Here is a 27,015-nt window from a genome sequence, read left to right as displayed (position 1 = left end):
TGTGTTTACATCAGGATAATGTTACACGCTGCAGACGTCGCTCGGGGAGTTGAGACCGGACACCCGACACGCCCCAGACAGACCACAATGAGAGCATGCATGAACACACGCTCACGGGGGAACCTCAGCTCACAAAACGCAGCGTAATTGCAAATCAATAAACAATTACAGTAACCTCATCATAACCCGGCGCTCACTGACCTCAAATCCCTCGGCGCCGACCGCGCCGCCGCGTCCCGGTGTCGGTGGGAGGGCAGCAGAGACAATAACACACACCAGAGAGGCCTCTGACTAGCAGCTACGATGCTGAAAGCGATTCTCCTCGTGTGCGACAGATGGAAGCTGTTTGCTTTTCATGTCACCTCATAAATGTTTGACTCTCGCTGTGGACGGGGATGAAAATGTTTTTGCCGGGTTGCGAGGCAACTTGAGGCCGGACGCTGAGGACAAAGCAACGAAAACTAAACTGTCATGGAACGTTTTCTTTTTTCCCCCCCGTAATGAGGACATGTTGTGCTCTGAACAAGACACTTTGCAGTTAATTCACTGCCTAATTAGTGAGAAAGTTCTAACGCAGTGAACCTCGATATCGGTGGTGAGAGGTGGAGAACGTTTCTGGTGAAGCCGAGGGAGACGAAACTTCAAAACTAGGCCTTCTGTTGGGATTTCATGTAGCACATGCATGAGCTGTTGGCGAGACGGCGTACTGTTTACACAAACATATGTACAGTACAGCTTGTCACATGGTAGAAGCTGGAAATTGATCAACCTCAGGTCTAGTTCAGTAACTTCCTGCATTGTTAGCGTAAATGACTACCAACGCTTTAGTTTGTGAATTTATGCTAAATGGGTTCTACAATGAGCACTACAAGTTCTTGTTTGCAATGTAACCACAAATGACATCAAAGACCTAGATTCACGTCAACGAAGAATAATATGTCTTTACGGACCGACTCACAGCAAACGGATGCTGCTCTTTTAACGACATTTAGATGAAGACAAGATTTAGTCCAATTCACACAGCTTTATAAGACAGGACAAAATGGAAAAGGAGATCTTCTGATTGTTTGAAGACATTTTCTTAAGAGAGTCACATTAATACAAAGATCTATCATGGAATACCAGTATTTTATATACTGCAGTTGTTATACCACATTTTTATAATCTGTAACATGTGTACATGGTAATATGCCAACTTTGCCTCAAAAAAAGTGTTCAGTTAGTTTCATCCAAGGAAAATAAAACAAAAACAAAAAACTTTGAAAAACAACTCACCATGAAAGGATTACGATACCCTGCAAATGCTCACGGTCTGTGTCATAATGTCTTTAAGCGTTTATCTTTACCACAAGAGAATACACAAGAACTCAATGCTTTGGGTAACTCATTGGATTTGATCCTGCCTTTCATATAAAATACTTGAAGCAACTGAATATTCATTAATGATTTACATATTTCCAAGAGGAACAGAGACAACACTGTGATACATGTGAGGATAATGAAGAAGCGATGTGAAGGGTTCCCCTCCAAAACGACAGATATTCAGATACAACATAATGTAAAAACTGTTGCCTGAGGTTTGTCATTCAGTGTCTGAGACATTTACAGGATCTACTGTGTAAAAACTAACTCATTTTCTCAACTCGCTGTTTAGTTTCAAATTATTTTTTTTTAAATAAAATCATTTGGTTGTTTTGCTGTGAAGCTTTTTGTGGGTCATGTTTTACTGTCACACTTTGGAACCAAAGCCTTCATGTTTTCCAGTTCATTAAATACCGTAATTACCAAAAATATGGGACGTGTGAAATCATACAATTAGCTGAACCTCTTCACTGATTATTATTTTTGATGCACCATCCACAAATGAACACATTTATTTACTTGCTCCAGTGGCTTCACTCTGATTGCAACAGAGAGTTTTATCAAAGCAATAAACGAGTGTAAAAGCTCGTCAGCGCTCAACATGAAAAGGCCACAAGTGCAAGGAAGAGGAGTGACTGCGAGTCATGTACAGTTGATGGGGAAGGAATGAGAGTAACAAGAAAAGCACAACATTCTCGTTTGGTTGCTCTAAACAAAATGTGATGGAGGAAGAAGCAATTGTTTGTTTTGCGAGGTGGTGACGAGAATATCGTAAAGAAAGAAAGAAAAAAGAAAATAAATCAGGCCCGATCAGCAAATATGATGGAACTGTCAGCAGCCAGTTAGCGTTAGCTTAGCACAAGTTTTTGGTAGGTTTTTTTTGTAGATGTAGGTATAACAGTGGCTACCTCAATATGTTGGTCTGTCTGAACTAGTTCCAGCTGCTCAACCCCTCCATGGCCTCTGTCCAAAATCTTGCACTGTCTTTAAAAATACCTTTGAAGCGTGTGCGTGTATGTAACACGTGAACGACAAATGTTTCATATTCTAAGTTACAAAAATGTTTTGTTTTTTTTGTCCTTTTTGTTTCTGTGAGTGGAAAAGCAGTTTCACACCAAAAACGCCTGACAGTGACAGAAAAGCTTCTCAAAGCATGTGCATGTGAGGGGTGTGGTGTAAGACGTCAGTCGCCAACGCAATACCTTCGCCATAAAAAGCAAATCAACTCAAAAGCGAATACGAGGCTTCATCACCTCTTTGGGAAAGTGTCGAAAGTGTTGAACTATGGCTCCGAGTAGTGCCCCCTTCTCCAAAGTCTCTGTGATTCGGTGTCAGTGGACTTTTTCCAACGGTTCTCGCTGCCATCATTCACCGTCAGCGCGTTAGACAACTTACCAGCACTGACACAGGTAATTCCCAGGAGAAGTCTCCTCTAGATTAGGATGAAAACAAATACCATAGCTTTATACTTTAGCCAACCACATCACAGTCAGAAAATGAAACTAAATAATGTCCAAAAAAATAAGTTAACATAATTCTGACACAGAGAACTTTACAATATGTACACTATCTTTTAAATTAAAATAAATTTGTCGTCTGATTGGGTACGTCCTCTACAGAGTGCTCCTCTTTTCTCCCAACCATCCAGTGTTATTCCACAGGAGCAGAGTCTCCATTAGAAGCTCAGTGCCGGCCAATGTAAGTAAGGCTTCCTTCATCGAGTCCCTGCCAATAGTTTGTCGGTGACGTCTTCAGACAGGGCCGAGCCCTTAGCAACATACATGGCGGGCCCTTGGAAAAGAAATAAATATAAAATATATGTAATATTTCTATATATATCCATAAAACCGAACCTAAGATAGACTTTAACTCTCACATGTTCTTTCTGTAATATAATCGCTGTGGCCATTTTCCTTTTTGCCAACCCAGTCCACATCGCTTCCCTTTTTATCTCCATTTTTGTGTATTTTTGCAGTTCTTCAAGGAAAAAAAAGCATCTTCTTCAAATCTGTACATCTTATACCCAAGTAAACAAAATGTAAAAGTGCGTGTGTTTTTTTTGAATACGTCCACTATATCCAAAAGTGTTGCAGGCACTTAAGTCCTTCCCAAACGTTGTAGGTGTTTTTCAACAGTGGATCAGGTTGGTTTGGTTTTTCCTGGATTCGTGTGGGTCAATTTTTTCCATACGTCTCTGTCCATCTGTCCAGTCTGGCGACGAGCGGGCCACGGGGGGCCGCCGCTAGCCCAGGATGTCCAGGTAGACCGGCGTGGCTTTTCCCATGGCGAACAGGACCTTCTGGATGTCCTTAATGTTCAGTCGCTGCTGTGGTTCCCTCTGCCAGCAGCCCAGCATGATGTCGTACACCTCCTTAGGACAAATCCGTGGTCTCTCCAGAACCCGACCCTGGGTTATGCACTCAATAACCTGCAGAGCAGAGAGGGCAACGGAGTGAGACACATGGTTTTTATAGACTGATTGCTTTGGTTTGCTCATAATGAGAACCCAGTGACACTGAGCAGACTGTCCTTTGAGGTTTCAACTAATGAAACCGAGATGAAAGACATAAACAGAATGCATTCGCTGTTAAATTTGTGCAATATTGAAGGGGAAACAAGATTCTTCTTTTCTATCCCACAGCACAAAACAACAATATCTGCGGGTGGATGTTTGAGATGTTGTTAACAATGTCATTGTTGGACTGGTGCTGTAATTACCTAGATCACTCATGGCTCTTGTGACTGTGTGTCTGTTCCAGCCCCTTGTAACTTGAGAGTGAATGTGAGTTCATTTGTTTATCATTTTAGAATTCTCTTCTAAAGCACTAGCACTAATGTGAGCTGGCAGCTCACACAACGCTATAGGGAGCCTTTAAAAACAAACCTGTTGTGTTGTTCCTCCTGTTGCATCAAAGTATATCTGTCAAGTTATGTGATTTTTTTTGTTATATTCATTTTCTAAAATATAAATATTTGAAAATATATCACATTTACTGCATACGTTAAACTATGGATAATATTGTGATATTGTGAAGTATAATAAATTGAACAAGGTGTTTAATAAAAAAACGCTGCTTATTAGAATGAAGCCATCGCTCCCCTCGGCGTCTCTGGGCTCTTTCAGTGCAGCAGATCCTTTTGCACGTTATTTGTTTTGATGTTTGCTATTTTTCCAGCAGTGCTCCTGCAACGCCTGCGCTTTCTAATACGCTTTGGTGTTTGTTCTGTTTTGTATTTGGAAAGCGTTCATATTCGGGCTTTCTTCCTGGTATTTGCTCCGTCCTGAGGGGCCGCGGTAATGTAGGCCATGAATAAGGAAATACACGCTTCTGTTGTGCCACGACTCGTTCACAGACGCACCTGCTGTCCTGCAGAGTAACACTTCATGTTGTCCACACCTGTAGTGCTGCTTAAAGAACAGTCCGCACCCAGCAGGCTCACAGAGCATATGAATATCATTTGCATTAACAGTACTATGTTTTGCAGCTGGAGTAAAGCATTACTTTACTATGTTGCAGACATAAAGCATGAGTTGGGAGGAAGGAGGTCTCCAGAACCTCCAACAACATCAGTGTTAAGTGACTCACAGCAGCTTTGAATTAAAACCAATCAGGCTTATCTGTAGGTTTAATTCTGTCCTTCGCTACAGTATGTGGCTTCTGCTGATAGTGATCAGCAGCACTATACAGTAAGGCAGGAATCCACTAACTTAAATGCCAGGGTGATAAATACTGTAGCGACTCCTCGATAGGCTTCGTGACTTCACAGTTGACATTTTGAGCAGCTGAAAATCTCCGTTTAGGATCAGTGCTGACCAGCAGGGGTCTTCAGATGCTACACGTCGGCTGACAAAGAGCTCCCGCGCGTAATGTTTATCCTTTGCAGGTATAATGCATAACAGCAAATGTTATATTTGCTAATGGACGAGGGAAAATGATTTTTCGCCCTTGCTGTAAGATCTCAGTTGGAGCCTGTGATCACACTAAAAGGCAGCACTTCTGTCTTCTCACTTAACAACAGCAGGATGCTAAGCTGCAGGCAGATGAAAACAGTCGGGATTAGGATCATCTGCTCTTAAAAGGCGCGTGAGGGAAGAGGGAAGAGGGAAGAAAAGGAAAATCACAGCTACTGAAGATCACTAGCTCTGAGGTGCTGTTCACACACATACTGTGTAGGAACATAAATAAAGTTTTACATGAGTTTTTATAACTGTGGAGGTTCATACAGGAGAACAGAGGAGCTCATGGAGCCCAGTGAGTTATGATACCTGTTTGAACTGTCCTCCGGCTGCAGCATTTATTACTGTCAATGAGACATTTTTATAAGTATTGCATTCATGCATTATTGGGTGACATGTTAAATACATTTGAATAATATGCACAATAATAAAATCTCCACTACCTGCAGACAGAATTATATTAGAGCAGAACAAATGGTCCAGTTACCTTTTTGGCCATGACATAACAGCGCTCATCTGATTATGCTGCCATGAGGTTCTGGCCATGTAGTTTAATTAGGTGAGTTTTTCTAATGTGTCATAGCTCCTTCTGCACAATATACATTGAAATGTGGAAATCCCAATTTGTGTCAACCTCAAGAACATATTGATCTTTCAATTGAAATACTTATAAGTGCAATGTGTGCCACATGCCAGGTTATTCTTTTAGGTCAATTTAATTTTCTCAATGTGCTCGCCTTACAAGAGTAATCCTAATTGAATTTTATTGATTCTATTCTGAGCCGCCAATGGAAAAACAAACCAATCATGGGTGTTATGCAATGCAGCGTCTTGTCTGGTGGCAAAACGGCATCAATTTATCACCTCGTTGGGCCAGCGCGAGTCTCACACAGAGGAAAGAAACAACACGGGGAAGTAGATTAAGATTTAAAATGGCAATGTTCATTTAAATGTGCTATTAGGAAACCCATGCTTTCACTGTTGCTGATGCACAGGGGAGCGTTCCACCACCCTCGCTGTTCTGTGAGTGGATTTCTTCCCCATTTCTTTCCTCCTCAATACCACGTCCAAATCAATTAAATATACAGGTTTTATGCGTTTGTGCGAGGAACATATTTGCTTGAAATAGAAAAGTAGACGTAAACATTTACCACTGGACGACCTGGAGGTATAATTTTCTGTAAGTGCTTGAAAGCCTGCACCTCAGACTTAGGTAATTTGAACACAGCAAACAGGTACTGCACGTGTGCTGTTATCTTTTGGAGCTTTATCTACATGCTTCAGGCTGTTTGTACCTCATTGTTACCCAGCTGAAACCAAGGCTGCTTTCCATAGGTAAAGATCTCCCACAGGATGACTCCGAAGCTCCAGACGTCGCTTTCGGTGGAGAATTTCCTGTACATGATGCTCTCTGGGGGCATCCAGCGAATAGGTAGCATGGTGTGTCCTCCAACCTGAGAAGAAGACAATACAGGGTTATTACTTGGAAAACTTACGGCTTATTAGACGGGTGTCCTTGTTGAAACTGAAGTAAGATCCGGAGTTCCCATTTTATGAACATCCGCTATGCTACTAGATGTTGACCCTGACGTAATGCAGATGAATGCTGACTAATTAAAACATGGGATGCAAAATTCTCAAGGTTATGGTAGAGAACTAAACCACCCATTGGTGTTTGAACAGAAATAATCTGCAGTCTGACCTCTGTGGACCAGCGACAGAAGACTTAATGAATGAAAACTTATATGGACTTTTATATAAATAAGCTTATATGAAGTGGTACTGTACATATTTGAATAAGAAACGACTCACTATCATTCACATGTCTTGCTTGTAATAAAAAGTTTGCATGAGACGGTAACTTCTCAAGCCAATGTATCAGCCATCATGAGCTGTAAGTAATTTAACGTCTTCAAACCAACAGAACATGGAATAAAATCCCCCCTTGCTATAAATCCTGAGGCTGGAAATTAATTGATTAAAAAAATCACCCATTAATCACCCCAGCTCTCAACTTCCATTAGGAGACTTTTTTTTTTCTCAAGATCTATTTCCCATTCATGTCAGTGGCTGCGCTTTAATCATGGCAGTGATGAGCAGGACAAGACAGATGTGGGAACGAGAAGAAAAGCTTTCAGCTCGGAATCATGTGCAGTGATTAGATGTGAAGTCTGTGGGCGTGGGCGGCTCGCTTGTTACTGCGGGCTTAACTGTTCATGGGCTCGATTTCATGCCCCAAAATATTTCTCATATCAATGGTCACTAGCTGTATTGTTTCAATAGCTTTCAGGCTGTTTCGTATGTGGTTCCATATTCCAGCACATGACGACAGCTGACATGATGCTTTAGACGCTAAGCCAGATGCTGAGGAAAAGCATGAAATGGAGTTGAACGCTTCTAAAAAACTGCAGTAACACAACATTCGATAATGGATTTGTTACATTTACTAAGAGAAGAAATCCTACAAAGGTGTCACACTGTATAGGATGCTGTACGAATCAAATCGAATCCTGAGCATTTAGTTTTAGACGAAAATAAATGTTAACATGCTTCGTAATATTTTAAAAACTATGAAAATTATATGGAATTTGTTGTCCAGTCATTGAACTTTGATCTTTTTGATTTGCTTTTTGGGATTTTGCTGCTATCTTGAAAAAACATCGAGATAACAATAGAGTTGACTTTTTAATTTTTTTTTAAGTCAGTGCTATCAGAGACCATCTAGCAGCAATCCATCCACCGTTCTATCCTTTCAACAACGGACCAGACAAACAAACAAAACCATTAGAAACAACAGAACTGCATAAGCTTTTGGAAAACCTCTTAGTTTAAGGCTGCATTCACTCATTCACTCTTGCGCTCCACTCTCCGCTCTGTACCTCTGGGTTAAACACAATCAGTTTCATTTAATTATAATCAGCTCTTCTCCAAAACCCATTTACCAGCTTCCAACATCTGTGCGCCTTCAGCTGTGAGAGCTGTGTGGCATTTAAAGTCTTTGGGAAAAAAAAAACACAAAACAAAACAAAACAAAAAACACAAAATCAACCATCTCACTAATTATCTCCTAGCTCTGTAGCGTGCTCATTGCACATTTCCTTTGAAAGTCAAACACAATCCCAATGTGTCAGCTTCACACAGCAGAAGAGTCTTCTAGACTCTTTTAAGGAAACATGAGATTTGTCAATCTGCCAAAATGCTGCTTCATCCTTTGCATTTATTCTGAACATACTCTGGTTTATGCACTTCATCACATTTAGCTGCTGAGCATGAGGCCTTTAGTTGGTACTTGTCCTTCACTCATAACCCGCTCTCCTGAATTGTGTTACACCAGCGCTTCATAAATCCACTACTGAATTTTTGATAGTTTTCAGGAACTATTCGTAAATCACGGTGCACTGTGTAAGTGACAATATAGTAGGACGCCAGGAAGGACATCACAGTGTGACATTTAAGAAATACTGTACGGACCTCTCTGTTAAGGATTTAATAAAAGATGCTGACACCAACATTAGTTCAACATAACGAATGGAAATTAAAAAATGTGCCTAAAGTGACTGTATCCTAATATCAAATGCGTAATGTCCCAGTGGTTTAATATGGGAACCGTTTTCTCACATATCAAGCTTATTGCAGTTCGCTCTCATTCTACTGTCTAAATTGCAAATGTGATGTCAGCTAATGCAGCTACAGAGCAATTACGCCAGAGAACAACAGCACAACAAGAAGGTCCCCGGTTCATATGAAGGTGTCACCCCTGTCATATGCTAGTGGCATTTCCTTTGGTGTTCTCCTTCTGCCCAGGTCAGTGCATCCACTCTGGAGTGAGGACGTAAACACCAAAAAGAAGGAAAGCTGTCAGAAGAGCAGACATGTTTCTAGATATATTCTAGCACTGATCGTCTGCTGCTCTATGATGTCATGAAGCCTTCTGAAAATTATACACAAACACATTTTTGCACACCTGGAGCCTGGAGGTCAACGCGACCATTAGGGATGCTCTTCAGTGCAACACCTATATGCTGACTGTGAATCAAAACAACACTCCATTAACCGCCGTAACGTCCAACTTTTGGTCTTAGTGGTGTTTCAGCAAAACAAATGGAGGGAATCGTTTCACTTCCATTCCCCCCTCAAAAATGTAATTTAATACAGTAGTCACACTTTAACTCTTTCCTCTCTGAAAAGGAGACTCTGAAAAGTACTTAATGGACCCAAAGATGTAGTCTGTGTATATACTGTATATATACACCTGACTTTAGAAAGTCTTTAGTCTTTGCTGATCACACATTCACAATTACATATTTACACACTCTTGTCCCCAGAGCTCCCAGTACAACCACAGTCTGATTCTGGTCCCAACGCTGGCCACTGCATCGGAGTGCAGCGCTGTAAAGCAGAGACAAAAGCTTTGAGCTGCCGGCTTCAAACCTTCCCGTCACATTTCTGCTGTGATAACCTAACCAAGGGCATCTGAGGCTTTAGAGGAAAATCAAAGACAGAAACATCCTTCACCTCCTAATTTCTTTCAGATTCCTTCCTGCCAGCGCTCTCTCTGATGGATTCCCAGCCTAAACAGCACAAGCCTCCACCCAGGCCAACTCCTGCTTGTCGCTTTCTTCAGCGGCAGGAAAGATAAAATAGCAATTAAGGTACACATATATTTGAGAGGTGTTTCGGGTGCGGCGTCCTCTTGCTGCATTGTAAACATACTCAGCAATTTATCGACAGGCGCACAGATAATTCTGTGACAGGGTTGGCAGTCGCCGTCTCCCGAGCGCTCACCTCCAACCCCACTTGCCAGGTTTCCACTAAAAGCTACTAGCAAATGAACAAAGACTTATAGCCCACCTGGTCTCATTAGACATGACACGTTATAGTATTGTACACAGCATTAAGCCAATATCGATGCTGAGAGCCCTCGCCTCCGTTGTGTGGAAGCCGTGAGCGGAGCCGAGCTAGGTGGTCTGAAAGTGAGGTGAAGGAGTTGGCGAGCTGTATACCAATCTGTCCCCCTATGGAGCTTTATAAGGATTAAACAGAATTAATTAAGTTCCTGTTAGTCTAAATGACTTATCTGAGGTCCACCCTGCCCATTGCACGCAAGGCCAAACCTCATCAGATGCATACTAATGATTCAAGCGCCAATGCTGTCACGAGGGGCATTAAAACCGGCTGACTCTGGCTGACTCTGGCTGACTGCATGCTATCACCTTGGGTTTTGTGACAAGGCCACGGCAATTAGCTCGGAACAAGGGGGAAAAGGGAAAAAAAAAACGGGCTGAACACATAATAAAAATAAAATAATTGCCCCTGTAATTATCCTCATCTTTCTCACTCAATGTCATATCGGGAAGCTGGCAACGGTCTGTGGGGAGTGAGGAATGAGTCTGGGGCTTTTTTTGTGGCTGTGTAAACTGGATTAGTGCTCTGCCTGTCCCACCGTGGCAGGGGAGTGATTGGATTAACGGCGTGGAGAGCACAGCAGCGTGGCGGGGGGATAGATTACTGGCCCAGTTGGGCTCTTCGACGGGGGCTCTGCCGGGCTGCAGGGAGCCCTGGGAGGCCCCCCGACATCTTTAAGGGCCGTGATAACCATCTAGACACACTCTTCCCCCGCTATAAGCGCGCCGCTATCTCCGCTCCCCCAGCTCAAACAGCAGCGAACACAAGTTCACTTTTAGAAGCTGTGACGTCCATTAGGTTTCTACCTGCTGTGCCGCTGCTGCTGGAAATAAAGTAGTATCTACTCTCGCCGCCGCGTGCCGGTGGGTGGCGAAACTTTCTGAAGGGTTTTCAAAACACACACATGCACACACACACACACACACACACACACACACACACACACACACACACACACACACACACACACACACACACACACACACACACACACACACACACACACACACACTGCACTGCTGTTATCACACAATTTCTCATTTAAAGTTTGAATATTTAGGTCTCAGAAATGACTTGTACATTACCATGCGTTCTTAGGTAGCTGCTGCTGTTTCTGTATTTCTAACAGCAATCTAAGCATGACAATATCAGCAGCAGACACAACGGTACCCACAATGCACCACTGGTCCCATTGACCCCTGTTTGTAAATGAGGGGCAGTGGGACCCATCATTTTGGTCCAATAAGTTACTTTTATATTAACATTTGGGGGAAAATAATAATTGATTTAAGAACCCCATCCCATCATCAGCTAATGCTAAGCTAAGCTAGGCAAATCACCTACTGGCAGCGCCTCCATGCTGAGCAGATGGATGTTAGTGGTAGCGGCCACCTCATCTAACTTCTAATGAAAACCACACTAAGCAGATTTCTTAAATTAAGATCAAAATGAAAAGAACGCAGGGACAGCTTTGCTGGGGCGACGGCCGGCCCGCGGGGTAAACGCTAGCATCCCCGCCGTTTCTACGCTTTATTACTTCATAAAAGAGTGATCATGTACGACAGGGGTTCTAATCTATAGCAACACAAAACAAGACCCACGGGAAGTTAAAAAAAAAAAAAAGAGTTTGTTCACTCCTCCATCTAGCACTAATAAATACGGCCTGTTTACTCATTAGCGCCAGGCTGTGTACAGGTTTGAGGAGCTTCTGCTTGATAAATAATGCAGCAGAGGAGAGTCTGTTTGATCCTTGGAACTGTTGCGAAGGAGTGAGGCGAAGCAGGCAGAGGCTTTTCCAGCAGAGTCACAAAGAACGCCAAGGCCTCAGAAGCGGGTCATTAGATAGCAACACGCTTTCACTTTTTAATTTAAATGCAGATACTATTCCTTTATTGCCTTATTTAATTTCCTACCCAAGTGTTACATCTGCAGATGCTGAGTTGTCATGACTCAGCTTCCTGATGTCCTCACCTGGATGATAAGTTTCAGTTATTAAAAGAAATTATTCAAGGCTCCATGGGTGAGTTGGCAACAGGAAACGATTGTGATCTGGCTTTATGAAGAAAACAGCACGTCACACACATTTTTATTAAACATAGACACCCTTGCTCTGACCCGACTGGACTTAGGTCGGGTTTTGCAGCGGTTTCATTTCTGCACATTATCAGTCCTCCATTACCACACCATCTCCTCATGACATGCTTTTAATTACTAAATGTAGCTTTTTGTTTGTTTGGAAAAGAAATGTTGCATCATAACAGAATAATCTAACCTTTGCAACAAAAACATAATTGTGTTTGCTGTTTACCTGAACAGGAAGGTAACTTTGAGGTTTCTCAACAAGCTTCTGCTTTATATTCAGACAATGTTCTCATTCATTACAAACTGAAATGAAAAACAACACCCTGTTATTGCTAAATAAAAACACTAAGGATGTAAGGAATGCTCCAGAGAAAACTCTGTAGACTTTTAATATTCTCAGCAAAAAAAAACTGAAACTAAAAGTCTTCACACTCACTCTGAGAAAACTAAATCTCAATGATTATAATTTGCCTGTAATGAGCTGTTTTAAAGCCATTTTTCTGTTTTAAAGAACCACAGCCTCATAACACAGTACAGTACCTGCAGATTTTGCGCATCTGCTCGGAAACTGTTCCACAACTTGTTTTTTTATTCTTCGCACACGAAAACATTATTTCAAACTACAAAAATTGAATCAATTAAAATTTAATTACTTTAACAGATCAAGCAGCAGCTTTCCCAGAGTTCCGATTAAACATAGTTAGAGAATATAGAAAATACTGTACAAGTGTAATAGTCTGTGATAAGAAAAATGACAGACGGAAATTAGCTGTCAAGGGCCATCAAATATACTGCACTGCGTATTGTGCGTAGCAACACTGCTCTGTATTACAGAGAACATACGATACAAAGTAACCTGTCATTACACTGACAAAATAATAGATCTACATCTAATAATGGTGTTTGAGACCTCAGTGTGACAGAGTCCCTGCGTGAGCTCTTCCATATGCTCCTGGAACGTTTCTAGTAAAAAACACTTTGACTCAGTCTCTCCTTTAATGCATAGGCGCCTTTAGAGCATTCGCAGTCATTTATACCGACCTAAACATGCATAATTCAGTGCGTCACTCTCTGTACTCAGGAAAACATTACCTGAAATATTGTGAGGCAGTGGAATAAAACACCTACATAGCAGGCGCCGGTGCTGAAGTCTGCCTGTGCAGGTTCGGCACTTGTCTCTTTTGAAACAACACAAAAGCATATTTGGTGCAGGCGGAGCAGGAGGATGTGACAGATGGGTGTGATTTAGGACAATATTCATTTCTTCCTTGAAGTTGGTCCCACCTGCTGCAAAATGTCTTGGAAGTCCCAAAGGGCAGCGACCGTCAGTACGACTAGTCAGGCATGGGAGGGCTGTGTTTTTGGCAGGGTGCTGCTATTTGGAATCACTCAGCACAGGGAAAGTGTCCAGTGCTGTTAGAAGCCTCTTATCTCCGGATGCTGTCGATATTCCTCCGAGTAGGCAGGCAGTGATGCTATCAAAATGCCCCAACAGCAGCTTCACATGAGGCGGAACTCACACAGACACGTACAGCAGAACATGACAAATTTAGACTGACACTCATCTTAGTCTCTTTCTACAAACTTTCTGACTAATCCACACAGATTAAGAAGACCAGTGTGTGTGTGTGTGTGTGTGTGTGTGTGTGTGTGTGTGTGTGTGTGTGTGTGCTGGAGATGATTCAACTATCTAAAATATCTTCAATGAATGAACACTCAATTTTGACAAAAGGAAAATGGAAAAAATGTATGTACAATCTGCATCATGGTGAGTGTAGTGTTTAGTGCTGTAGCCTCACAGATACAGTAGAAGGACATAAGTTTGAATATGGGCCTTTATTTGTCCAACTTTGGTTTTCGAAGTTGCCCAAACATGTAAATAGTTGTATTAGCACTTGACAACCTGTCCATCTTTGAACCTAAAGACAGTTGGGATCAGATCCACCTCTCGTGTGCCTCTCAACAGGACGAGTGGTTCAGGTGGTGATGGGTGGAAGGAGTTCGGATCTTTTAACCGCTGTTATTGCCAGTCTGGGCAGATTTTAAGCTAACATTGACTCACTGGCTGCTTCTATTCTCATCTGTCAATAAGGAGCCTAATGTTCTTGAGGTTCATCTAATTGGCCTCATGCCCACCCCCTCTACACAGACACCGTGAGCAAACAGCAGGATTCTCCGGTATAGTGACAAAGATGGGATCACCCATTTGTCTCTCATACATCTGAATGGCCTGTGGTGGCAAATATACTGTGGATGGACGCCTGTAGTGCAAGGTTAAAAAACGTATGCTCCTGCAGACCTGCGAGCATAGTTGAAAATCTAAGTCAGCTGGTAGTAAACATCTTGTTGTGCACTTGATCTATGGAAAAACACAGCAGCTTCTTTCTCTGTCTGGCTTTTTACAGAACAGTTAACTCACAGGAGTTATACATAAGACCTATAATTGTTCAGACAAGAACAATCAGCTGAAGCATTTAATCTTCCAGCAAAGCAGTATCTGCCTGCTAAATTAGCTGTGACTTGGCCTTCAGAGACAATTAGCTGAAAATGTTCTTTGGGCCAAAACAAGGAAAAACAGGAGGTATATGCATTACTAGTCCGGGGAGGCAGACCCACGGTACACCACCCATTCATGCAGGCGGGATGCAGAGAGCTTTTCTGACTTGGTCTTATTATTCTACAGTTTAGGTGAGAAGCTGCAAATGGAAAAATGGATACTCAAGGTTAATCTATTTTTAAAATTGTTGTAAAATAATTAAAATATTTTACAAGTTATATTAGTACATAAACAGGCATGAATTAACCCAATTACCAACCCATTAGCAAGATGTTGTGATTTAACTGTCCTATCTGTCCCACTTCCCACATTCAGCACACAAGCGGCTGCTGTGCCTGTGCTGGTCTTGTTCGGCTTCCTTTTGGAGATAAGGCTGCTGACTCTCTGCTATAACCAGTTCTCTTTGGATTCTGCCAAAAATTGGGATTAAGCGTTCAAAACCAAAACTCTGGAACCAAATCTCCAACTTGTACTAAACAATCTGCAGACACAGTTTTTTTTTCAAAATTTAACTAAATATTCAGATGTTAGTAACATATACAGTACACGATAGAGTGTGTGCAAAGAAGAGCCATGCTTCAAACTGCACTACTCCAGACATGGGGATCAAATTCCCATACAAATTATTCTATGTGTACAGAGCTGTGCGCTCTGCAAGCAAGTACTTTATGACTGCTGGCTCTGCCCCCAGCAAAGCTTGAACTGGGCCAGCTGTGACACTGGTTGAAGTAGAATCAGGTGAATCTAAAGTCAATTCACAAAACTAGCATGTTCAAATGAGTCACATTTGCAGCGGCTGTCAACTTATAGCATTCACTGACTTATTCAGCAAAACCTTCAACTCTTCGTTCCACAGGTTTCCATTTGATTTCAGGCGCTCAGACTTGCTAATAGTGTAAAACAAGGAGGACACTAATGTGAAGCTACAGTATAGAAACAAGCCTTCAAGCATCAGACTGGAAGCTCATGTACCGCCCCACTGCTAAGCCTCACTACTCACACCTGAATAAATGAGAGGTGAGGAGAGCTGGGGGGGGTTCTGAGGAGGGGCCGCATGGAAGCAGATCAGGCTAGAAGAGGATCCTAACGACTTACCCTGTAGTAGTCGCTGCTGTAAATGTCTCTGGACATGCCGAAGTCTCCGATCTTGACCAGCAGGCCGTTGCCCACCAGGCAATTGCGGGTTGCCAGATCTCTGTGGACAAAGTGCTGGGAGGCTAGGTAGACCATGCCTGAGGCAATCTGGGTGGCGATGTGCAGCATCTGGGAAAGGCCCAGCTCTCCATTGGATTGTAGTGGCTGGCCGTCTACCAGGATCATGGCATCTGGGCCGTGGGCTCTGTGTTGGAATAAAAAAAGAAACTGATTTATTTGCCCTACTTTTATTTTTTGGGGCTCACTGAGTTAAAATTTAAACTGCAAGCGTGCTTTTATTGTTTGTAAAACTTTTTATTCATAGTAATAGCTGTAATTATTCTTTTATAAGATCCACAGTGTGACTGTAGGAATATTTAATGACTGTACTGTACTGTAGCTCCATTAGCCTTTTAATAAGTAATCCTTAATAAGCTCCTCATGGGGCTAATAAAACCTTTTCCTGGATGTATTGATGCCTTTTCACACCTATTGAGGACAATTACAATAATAACAAGACATTGTAAGGAAAATGTAATTAATTATAACCTGCAACTATTCAGGCAGCTTTAATTGCAGCGATAAACTCCGAAGCCTCTGGACTTTGCTTTCAAACTGCGCTTTGCAGCAGAATCCTCCCTGTCGGGAATTTCAACCAAGTTAGTGGAATTTTTCTTTACCGAAAAGTAAGTCACAGATTTGGCAGAACAAGCGAGAGCTAGTTCCCTGTTTAGTTTTGCTGGGTGACGACGGTGAACTCGTTTCCTATGAAATTCCTGCCTCACCTTCTCGTCAGTGTGTCTACAGACCAGGAGCCACGCAGAGAAGACTGCCGCTCGCTCTCTTCCAGACCGTCTTCCTGTTTCCCATTCTCACTTTTAGTGCAATTCATTGTTCTTTGCCTCAGTTCTGTGTATATTAAATCAGCCCCACCGTAGGAAGACAAGTAGTGCTCTTCCTTGCAATGTGTCGTCTCGTCTCTCTGCCGCTGGATGAATTCACACATCTAATAGTGGCTGAGTACAGGCTGCCCCCCGTTTAATCTGAACGTTGAGCAGGACCCGCACATCAGATCCTCTATTCATTCCAATTGATTCCGTGCACATCTCATCTGTTAAATGTGACCAACAGGGCCAATAGACCAAAATCCGTCAAATCTTGCACCTCGCATGAAAGAATTTCATCATTTGCGACGCTGCCTTTCATTTCAGGAATGATTTCCCAACAGAAAGTCCTCGCACACTCACGAATCCGCACGCTCAGACGTACACACTCAATCGCAACGTGTCACATTTTCAACTCTTGCTTAATCTTGAAATAACGAGATGGACCCACCCTCACCACATACGCACACACACACTCGCTCGTACAGTACACACACTCGCGCCTGCTATTGTCATTGCACTTGAAACAGCGCGCTTCTGTTCCACAGTCCTCGTGTGCACACTGACATCAACTCCAGCGAAGCTTCCCGTTACAAAAGCCTCGCTGCACCGGCACCGTGTCGCTTTTGTTGAGGCTTATCTGAGGTCACCTCCCTTGGTACAGTCTGACAATACCAAACAAAAGCACCTCAGCGCTGGTGCTTCCTAAACTACGAGGCTCTAAACCTTAGCTACTGGACAGATGAGGCCAACAGCAATCTCTCCTAAATGCTGTATTTTTGTTTTTGTTGTTAGAACGACAGACCTGAGGAATTTGTTGAGGTCTCCGTGCTTCATGTATTCAAACACCATGATGAGCGGGTCTCCGTCCACGCACACGCCGTAGAATTTGACGATGTGGTCGTGCTGCAGGTTGGTCAGCAGCTCTGCCTCCCTCTGGAAGTCCTTCCGCGCCGACAGGTTGGGGTCCTTCAGTGTCTGCAAAGAGAGACGGCGGAAGGTGATAAGAAACGATTGCTCCGCCTCATGTTGGTCGTCCTCCCACCTCCACCTCCATCTATCACAGAAGGTAGATGCAGTTCATGCAGTATGCATTCATACACAGCAAGCAGGAAATAATACAGAGGTCACCTCATTATTCTGTACGACAGTAAACAAAAACTGAAAATCTGAGTATTAACAGAAGGGCCAGTGAGCGCGTTGAACACGTCTGAGGCTGCGCACCCACGAAATATAAAATGTCGATGGGATGTCGGTTCTAGCTACCAGGATGGGAAAAATAGGAGAGAAAATATCAAATAGCAGGAATATTGTGCCTTATTGCAGCCTCTGCTGCAGCAAAAAAGGCTCTTGACATTTCATCAGCAGCAGGAAAATACAACAAGTTGCTTCTCTTGATCTGCTTGGCCTTGGGTCCTGCTTCCACAGCCTGCGTGCTATTACAGATGGAAAAAACCTTGGGATGGAAACCCATTTACTCATATATGCTCCTCCTGCAGTAAGGCGCTGACTGCTGTTGAGATGTATGGCAGAGTAGGTAAAATGACCATAAAATTCTATTACCAAATCAAAGCACATTCTTAAAGAAATGCTTCTTGTCTGGGAATCCCTCCAAAACAATACTTTCAAGTGCCCGGCAATGAATTTTCCTTTTGTTGACCTTTAAGTGGATGCAGCCTCCTCCTCCTTCATCACACGCGGGAGCGTGGTCAGATGAAAGTGCACGTTGCACTGTGTTTTAAAAATAAAGAGGTCACTGTAGAGGAAACTTATGAAACGGGCTCCACTTTTTGTTAATCCTGCAATACAGAGGAAAGGTCGGACGCTCCATCATCGCCGTCTTCCCCACCTACCGCTGTCAAGGTCGAGATGGATTTTGATCTGATGAGTCTGCAGCCTCCTATTCAGTATTCTCCTCCTTCACAGTCAGACAGTTTTGCATGCTCACAGTGGACGCTATGGAGCTTTTTTTTAAATCATTTTATGTATTATGTACTGCCGCTATTCAATAATTAAAAACCAGTTCACCCAGTTCACTGGATCACAAGATCCAATCACAGGGGAGTTTAACGCTTGCCACTCACCTGGAAAACTCCATCTGCGTCATCTAGACTGGCGAGACTAAAGTTTAAGGCCACAGCCAGGAGGAAATGCTACGGAGAACGCACACAGCGGTAAATGTGCGCGCGCACAACCGCGCAGCAAAGATGTACCTTGACAGCTACTAGCATCTTGTCCTTGGTGGGGCTCAGGTTGTAACACTCTGCCAGGAAGACTTTCCCAAAAGCTCCTTCACCCAGCTCCCTCTTCAGGATGATGTCTCTCCGCTTTATATGCTGCACAACTAAAACATACAGAGGCAGGGAGAGAAAGGGGGCAGGAGGCAAAAGAGAGAGTCATTCTTAGAACCAGTCCTCAGGTATTTAGCTGAAATACATTTTGATGACACACTGAAACCTCTCTCTGTATATCTGCAAACAGTCCTTTCAAACAAACAGGACACATACTGAATTAAGTAAATGTGTACAAAGTGATGCAGGCATCTAAAAATCTCATTTTGCTGTACTGTAATATTAAATCCATAAAGAGCGGCTTGAATATTTGAATATTTCTCCTACAATCGCAGTAAAGAGCTGAAAAGCTACTCACACAGTAAAGTTTTATCTAGTTTTATCTGACTTTGAAGCTACTTAAGAGAGAAAAGTGGGAAGACGAGGGTTCAAATGGTTTTGAATCTCTGATGTGAAAGTATTCTGTGAGCTGACACCAAACCCGTTGCACTGCTGATCAGGATTGCTTGTTTTTACTGCGGGCCTTGAAACAACACAGGAAGACATTTTATAATAAGGGCAGAATTGTAAAATGTCTATTTCCAAACATGTCTGTGAGGAAAATAAAGCAAGTAGCTGAGTCGAGCGAGAAAAACAGTCCTTCTGTCTTTCTCTATATTTCTTGCTCTATTGTTCCCTAATAACTCTCTCTGTTTGGATTTGCAAGGTAATAAAGTCCGACCATTTTAACTCCCTCGCCTGCAACGTTTGGGATCACGGGACTAAGGCGCATTCTTGTATTGATAAGCCATTCAAACCTGGCCAGTGTTGGATATTGGCCACACTCAGGCTTAAAAGGCAGGATAAGTGAGCAAACAGAGATACGAGGGGAGGCAGAAAGTATTGAGCCTGGTAGGCACAATGCATCATGGGTAAACGTGTCCCCCTGAAACCTGTCAGGCCCCATATGAGACGGCTGAGACGGTGTAGTTGCCAGACAGAAGCCCTCTGAATAAAACATTACAGCTTATATGCTTACCATGAACACACACACACACACACACACACACACACACACACACACACACACACACACACACACACACACACACACACACACACAACCTTTATGGTATATAACATCCGCTAACACACATTGTGACCACGTCTCTCTGTGTTTAAAGTATAAATAGAAAAGTAATGAATGTTTCATGGTCTACAACAGGACATGCGCTTTAAAGAATATGTGTGGACTCTAAGGCAACACACGCTACCGTAGGCTACATTGTACTGTATAGTGAGTAACAATGATGTACAATATGTAGACCCTCGAAAGTTCAGCGTCCACAGATGTTCAATTCAAGCTTATTAGAAGCCACAACTTGGCCGGAGCCTGAAGCTCCGGCTACGGTTTCCGTAGCTTCTGCTAAGAGCTAACACTGTTTGATCTCTATCTGAAGCATCTAACTTTAGCATTGCAATTTCCTTCTGACCTTTTGCTAAGCTGTCCCTCTGCTACTACACCGTCTGTATCCGATTGAATTACACAAGTGCACCCAAAGCACTGAGGCAGCCTGTGATTGTACAGTGGTTTACAAAGAAAACTTGTGTTAAGTGTTAAACGTAAAGCTAATAGTATGCAAGGAAAGCTGGACAACGGTGAGAAGTTCTGAGGGGAAACTACTACAATACATCATGGGAGCCTAGAAAACAATGACGTGCGTTCACACTGTAGGGAAGCACCACACAGTGTGTGTGGCTACTGTACCAAGGCCTTTTGTAGGTTTATCCAATAAGCCCTTGAGCTACAGTAAGTAAAGCCTGTTAACTAGAAAAGCCATTCCCACATTTAGTTGGAGCAGATTAATTTGTGCTTTTCATACTGGGAAGGTTAATGAAGACACCAACCAAAGCCTTAATATACTTTATGAGCCATTACTGAAGTCGAAGACTTCAGTGTCTGAAGAAATGCAAAGCTTTACAATAATAAGCGCTGTAAATCAGATGTTTTCACAGTAGAGGCTTCTTCCAGCTGTAAATTGCCAATTGGTAGTTTTGCCCTCCCCCCCAGTGTGTGTGTGTGTGTGTGTGTGTGTGTGTGTGTGTGTGTGTGTGTGTGTGTGTGTGTGTGTGTGTGTGTGTGTGTGTGTGTGTGTGTGTGTGATCCTCTATGAACATCATCTTGTGCTTAGAGTCAATAAAAGGACGGCTTCATTCTGCCCGTGCCTAATTTTCTTTGTCATTTCTCTATATTTACCAGGCAGAGCAGACATGTGAAGGTGATTCATTAACAATGTCACTTGCTCCACTGCTGCTCCCATCAGATGCCAACGTAACCAATGTTTCTGAAATGAGTGTTAAATATAAAGAAATGTTCCAGTTTAAAGTAGATCAGAACAGAAGCGTCTGCGGGAACTGGCAGCCATTTTCCGGGTGAGAGCCTCACCAGGGACACTAACACATCACAGCTGTCAAAGCTTCATCCTCTGAAAACCTGCTTTCAAGACTTGAGAAAAACATCTTTAAGTTGAGACACATACATTTTAATGTCTCCTGACTGAATCCTGTAGACCAAATGTCTGACACTTTCCCAGTTGATAAAGGAACAGTGATTTTTTTTTCACCTCCCTTGAGTCGGAGGAGTTTCCAGACTCACCTAATATCTATTCCCAACGGATTCTCGCTTTTCTGCTGCTGTACGTTGTTAAAGACACATGAATAATCTTTATCTGTTCCTTTAATTCGCCTCCATGCACCTTAGCGTTCGAAGGCTTTTTGTACTGCTGCTTCTGTGTTGAGGTTTCTCTGGATAAGACAGTCGGTGAAATGCAGCAAGACTGAGAATGTGGAGGTTGGGAAACACCAGCAGGTGAAGGCTGAGAATATACGGCCAGAAAAATTATACAGCATATTCATTTATTGTAACTTCTCCAGAGGTTGGGATTTCATTGTTACCTTGACATTTATTTATTTTATATGAGGTTGTATGTGATAAGAGATGGCGGAAATTTGCATCTGCTTTAATCATATTTTCAGCTTTATCTTCCTGTCTATCTGTGTCATTATGCAAATTAAGTGAAGTATGCTAACTGTTAACTGCACCGCTCTGTTTGACAGGCTTGTCTGCCTCAGTTTTTGTTTTTCCTACTGAAGGTGCGAGTGAGTGAGACACTGCGTGGTATGTAACAGGTTACATTGCTGTAACGACGCATTTTAAAATGTGCCTTTATCGCAGGTGTCAGAATGTATCAAGAAAATTAATAATTAAATGCAAGTGAGCAGAATAACTGATGAGCGAGTCAGGGTCTCCTCATGCTCCACAAGCTACACTACAGTAGGCACTCATCATGCAGCAAAACACATCTGACACATTTCTTCCTCCATGATGAACAACGCAGAAACTATGTCACCGGATTTTGGCAATTTCCAAATCAAAAGGCTTCAAAAATGTGGCTCACGGGGCCACAATGGCAGACAGTACATCAAGCCGCCACAATATAGGAGCGCACAGGGATGAACACATATTTTACACCCAGTAACCAATGCTGATATGAAACAAATCTATTTATCATCGTGTTGTGTCTGCGCCTAGAGGTTTACATACAGACAAATCTTGTCTGAAGGTGGAAGTACACAACCGGTGCCTCTAAATCTGCTTATTATGTAAACTGCTCCTAGTTTTACAAATTTGTCATATTGGTGAGAAATAAAAAAAAGATCTTGTGTTTTAAATGTTAACAAATTAAATATTCAAACTCAATATTCAGTAATGGGAGATTGAAAATTGCTGTTTTCATGTCAAATGTCTAACTTGCGTTTGAGCCACAACAACAAGTAATTTTATGTTTTCTTATCCTGGAAAACTAAATAAAGCAACTGCAGACCTGGATGTGGCTGCAGAATGTCCTTAACCCATCAGAAGGATGGATGTCTGTTCTTTTGTGACCTCCAGCACAAAACCTCCCAAAAACCCCACCTCCACTGGGTCCTGTGCTCACTGCCTAGCACTGTGGAGCTCAACTGGCATCAGCGATGAAGTACCAGAATAGGCAGGTCCATCACTGGCTGAGATGACGCTCAGGGTGAGCATAGGGCGGAAAGCTGCCTGTGTGACCGGTCTGGCAGTGGGTCAGCGATGGTCTGAGTGTGAGAACGCAGGCAGTTGAAGGAAGCGATACCATTAACTGACCCTGTGGCGCTCACCTGAACTCAATTCAATAGAACCTGATTATGCTTTGGTCCATCTGATGCTGCCAGGTTGTGCAGTCTCTCAGAGTTACTGTGAGATATAACTGCTGCAAAGTAATAAAGTAAAAAAGAGAGAGCTCTCCAGAGGAAACCACTGTTCCCACCAGTAAAGCTGCAACACAGATACTGTAGGTCATTGCCTTTCTATTCGTGCCACCTAATCCTATTCCTAATTTCGTAGATGTAAATATTTGATCTGGGTGTGTTTCGTCCAATTGCTAAATAAGTGCTGACCACCTCATTCTCTCTGCTGATACAGTAGGAACGAAGCAGCTGTTATGGAGTGAGCCAATCAACACTGGTGAGGACAAGTTACTTTAACCTTCACATTCCTCTGCAGGCGAACTCGGGCTGCATGCTGCAGCCCATTTTCTCAGAGTGGCACACTGAAAAGCCCTGAGATTAAATCTCTATCCCGCAGCTCAGCATCATTCATTTGTCCTGACTCACCTGAGGCCTCGACGCCAGCAAACATTCTCCCCGGAGACAGAGAGACAACACGGCACCAAGATTTACTCAGCAAGTCAGGTCAGGCTGCTGGGGAGCACAGATGTTTGAGTGTGTGTGTGTGTGTGTGTGTCTGTGTTTCAGACTGGGGTTTTCTCCAGCCACCTGCCACCACTGTGGTTTTAGCTTCGTGTGTGGTGGGTCAAAACCACGTCTTTGGTCCGGGACGACATTTTGAGCTTGGCTGAATGTCTTTGGGGGCCTAATTAATAACTGGTGGCGACAACCTTGCAAAATTATTTCCATAATTTGTTACTTTGTGAATAAATTTGTTGAATTTTATTCAAAGTCTAGCAACAACTTTCCTAAAACTTCCAAACACTAAAAGCACAAAGGATAATGAGAGACGTGTTGTTGAAAGTGATATTTTCCCACTTTAGCTCCAGAGCACCATGTGAAAACAAGTCGTCTGTCTGGAAAAAGAGTTGAGGACAATGCTAATCGTCTGATGAGGGGTAATCATCCAGCAGCAGATAGCGGAGCTGGGAAAGCTCTGCCAATGACTCCACTGCAGCTGGCATCGTTGAGCCCCTGTGACACGGACGCCGGCGTTTAGTGTTGACTCCCACTGGCCGTCTGCTTCCAACCTGTTGGCCTGGCTCAGCGCAGCCACAGCCGCTCCTAAAGTTCCATATTGAAGCAAAGAGTTGTGGGAGGCTCCCTTTTCAACTAGTCGGTGGAAACGGAGACATTTGTTTGACTGGATTCGCTGTTATTGTAATTTATAAGACTAATATCAAAAGGACGGGGCCGATGATGGAGAGGCAGTTCTGGGTGGAGCTGAGTGGATTGGTTTGGAGCCTCATGCTTGCAAGTAGAAAGTGCATACTGCGATTTAATATTCTGTAACTGACATTATGAAAGACTTAATCATATTATAAATCTGTGCAAAATGTATACGTTTTTATTATACAGTGTGATGAGAATTTTACATTTATTCAGGTATCTCTTTATGACAGCAGCAGAGTCCACTTTCAGTACCTTTCAATCATTCACATGTGGTTATGACTGTTGTAAATAATGAATGCAGTGTGTGGAAGCACATCCACCCTAATCACCTAACTAGATTATTTAATATTACAATTAGAGCTTTCTTTAGAAAACAATGACAATAACACATTTTAAAAATGATCAAATAATAAATTAAATGTTTATATGTCTAATTTTTCAAATATTAAGCACGCACCTCGTAGATCCAACTATTTTAGAAATGTAGAAAAAATAGATTAAGGCTTTATTTAAATATTAGCATTGAGTACTTTAGGAAAGGTTCCCCAGTGATGTTTGACATCTTATGTCAAACATCACTGGGGATGTTTGACATAAGATGTCAAACAAACAGAGATGTGGGCTGTTCAACCTGAGCTGTTAATCCCTGTAGATAGACAATGAAATATGCTTGGCTAAAGCTGAAAGGTACATTTATGTAAGTTTGCAGAAGCAAAATGTACATTTCTCTCATTCTCCTGCAAAAAGGAATGCAGATCGAGTGAAACACTTTTTATGCTCCTTTTTTTATCAAATCTGTCTTATACATGTGTTAATGTTGACATGAGAGACTGCATGTGTTGTTATACACACTTAGTATTACTGATACAGTACTAATAGAGTCTTGTCATAGCTTACACTGCACTGTCAGTCTCTGCAGCTGCACTGTATGTGTTAAAGGTTATCTCATGGGATTTTCTGCGAATTTAACGTATTTTCGTCATATCTTGAGCTTTTTTTTCAAGAATCCATCTGGAATCTCTTATTCAAGATTTCATGCTGCTCCGTTTCTGGTGTGGACGTGACCCGAACCTCATAAAATAGAGCAGGCTGAATTCATACAGATCACCGGTCGACTAAAAGTTATGGAATCGTTACATGATGGCTGCCTTTTAATCAATCTGCTCTGCATTTCTGTGCACATGCCAAGCTTTCAAGTCTCCAAATTAGTCGCTCACGGTCTCCGCTGGAAACAGCTGCATTTTCAAAAACATCACCTTGAGCATAATTACATTTCGCCTCTGTAATATCAAACGCAGAGGGAAACTGTGGTGGTTTGTCCAAACCGTGCCCAAGTGTGATATACCCACTAGCACGCATATAATGAAGGGCTACGTGCTATACGCCAGCATCAAAAGCTATTGTCTAATTTTGGCCGGCGGGATGTGACAAATCCGTAATTAAAATAGCAAGCTGAGTGATAAAACAAAGCCACTCGCTGGGAGACAACGGATCCAGCTAGATATGGATCTGTCATTAGGCTAAAGAATTGTCCTTTGCCTTCTCTGCCTTTATCTCCCTAATGTGTCCACACTTTCGGTGCCTTGGCCTTTTCCAGGCTTTAAAGAAAGAAAAGATCTCACGTCCGTCCTAATGCGACGTTAAACCAAGCAGTGGAAATTCATGGCGATGCATCAACCGGTCGCATGATGTCACTTTGCGTTTCAACAACTGCCACTGGACTAAATCACAGCCGCGCAAACATTACCCTCAGTATCTGCAGCTTACGGCATCTACTGCACAGTACAGCACTCTGTGGTTCAACTGGGGGACAAAACGCTGTTCCCAGCCCCAAACCCTGTGTGTTCCGTTTACCGTGACTGATAGTACAATATACATTCAGAGTTAACATGAGGCTCGAACACTCATGAATAATATCCATAAGGCACAGTGGAATCGCTGGTGTGTGTGTTTTGCCGCAGCCTGTACTGTATTTCCCATCACATGCAGCTGTTTGAACAAAAGCCAGCATGGCAGGCATCAGCGGCGCGTCGTCCTCCTCCTCCTCGCTGGTCCCAGAATCCACACAGCCTGCGAGAAACCCCGTAAATCATCAACAAGACTGGTGCTGGGAACAGGCTGCGACCGACCGTCGTATTAGCTGGACACAGGTTAGGAGGCCGGTGTCTCTAAATGTATGCATGCGTACAGTGTAGTCGTGACTCCTGCAGGATTAGTAAGTATGGAGCCGTGTGTGTGTGTGTGTGTGTGTGTGTGTGTGTGTGTGTGTGTGTGTGTGTGTGTGTGTGTGTGTGTGTGTGTGTGCGTGCGCGTGCGTGCGTGCGTGTGTGTGTGTGTGTGTGTGTGTGTGTGTGTGCGTGCGTGCGTGCGTGTGCGTGT

The 27,015-nt window shown here is 42.9% G+C and overlaps 1 protein-coding gene across 9 annotated transcripts in view; it reads right to left on the bottom strand.

Annotated features, from left to right (window-relative positions):
* Positions 1-1,057: 1,057 nt before the first annotated feature.
* The window catches only part of ntrk3b (neurotrophic tyrosine kinase, receptor, type 3b), a 159,270-nt gene continuing 133,312 nt past the window's right edge, over positions 1,058-27,015 (bottom strand). For 8 of the 9 annotated variants that reach the window (XM_055507608.1, XM_029144858.3, XM_055507609.1 and 5 more), the window contains 5 exons: positions 19,096-19,226; positions 17,688-17,860; positions 15,960-16,203; positions 6,616-6,774; positions 1,058-3,790 (listed from right to left, as the gene is read on the bottom strand). In XM_055507608.1, coding sequence (XP_055363583.1) covers positions 3,605-3,790; positions 6,616-6,774; positions 15,960-16,203; positions 17,688-17,860; positions 19,096-19,226 — 893 coding nt within the window. In that variant the 3' untranslated portion in view covers positions 1,058-3,604. The remainder of the gene's footprint in view (positions 3,791-6,615; positions 6,775-15,959; positions 16,204-17,687; positions 17,861-19,095; positions 19,227-27,015) is intronic. The other variant, XR_003785391.3, reaches the window with a different exon arrangement.

The sequence above is a fragment of the Betta splendens genome, chromosome 3 (genome assembly GCF_900634795.4).
Source record: "Betta splendens chromosome 3, fBetSpl5.4, whole genome shotgun sequence".
Taxonomy (NCBI): domain Eukaryota; kingdom Metazoa; phylum Chordata; class Actinopteri; order Anabantiformes; family Osphronemidae; genus Betta; species Betta splendens.
The sequence above is the reverse complement of the archived record's forward strand: the minus strand, read 5'-3'. Positions and strand labels throughout refer to the sequence as shown.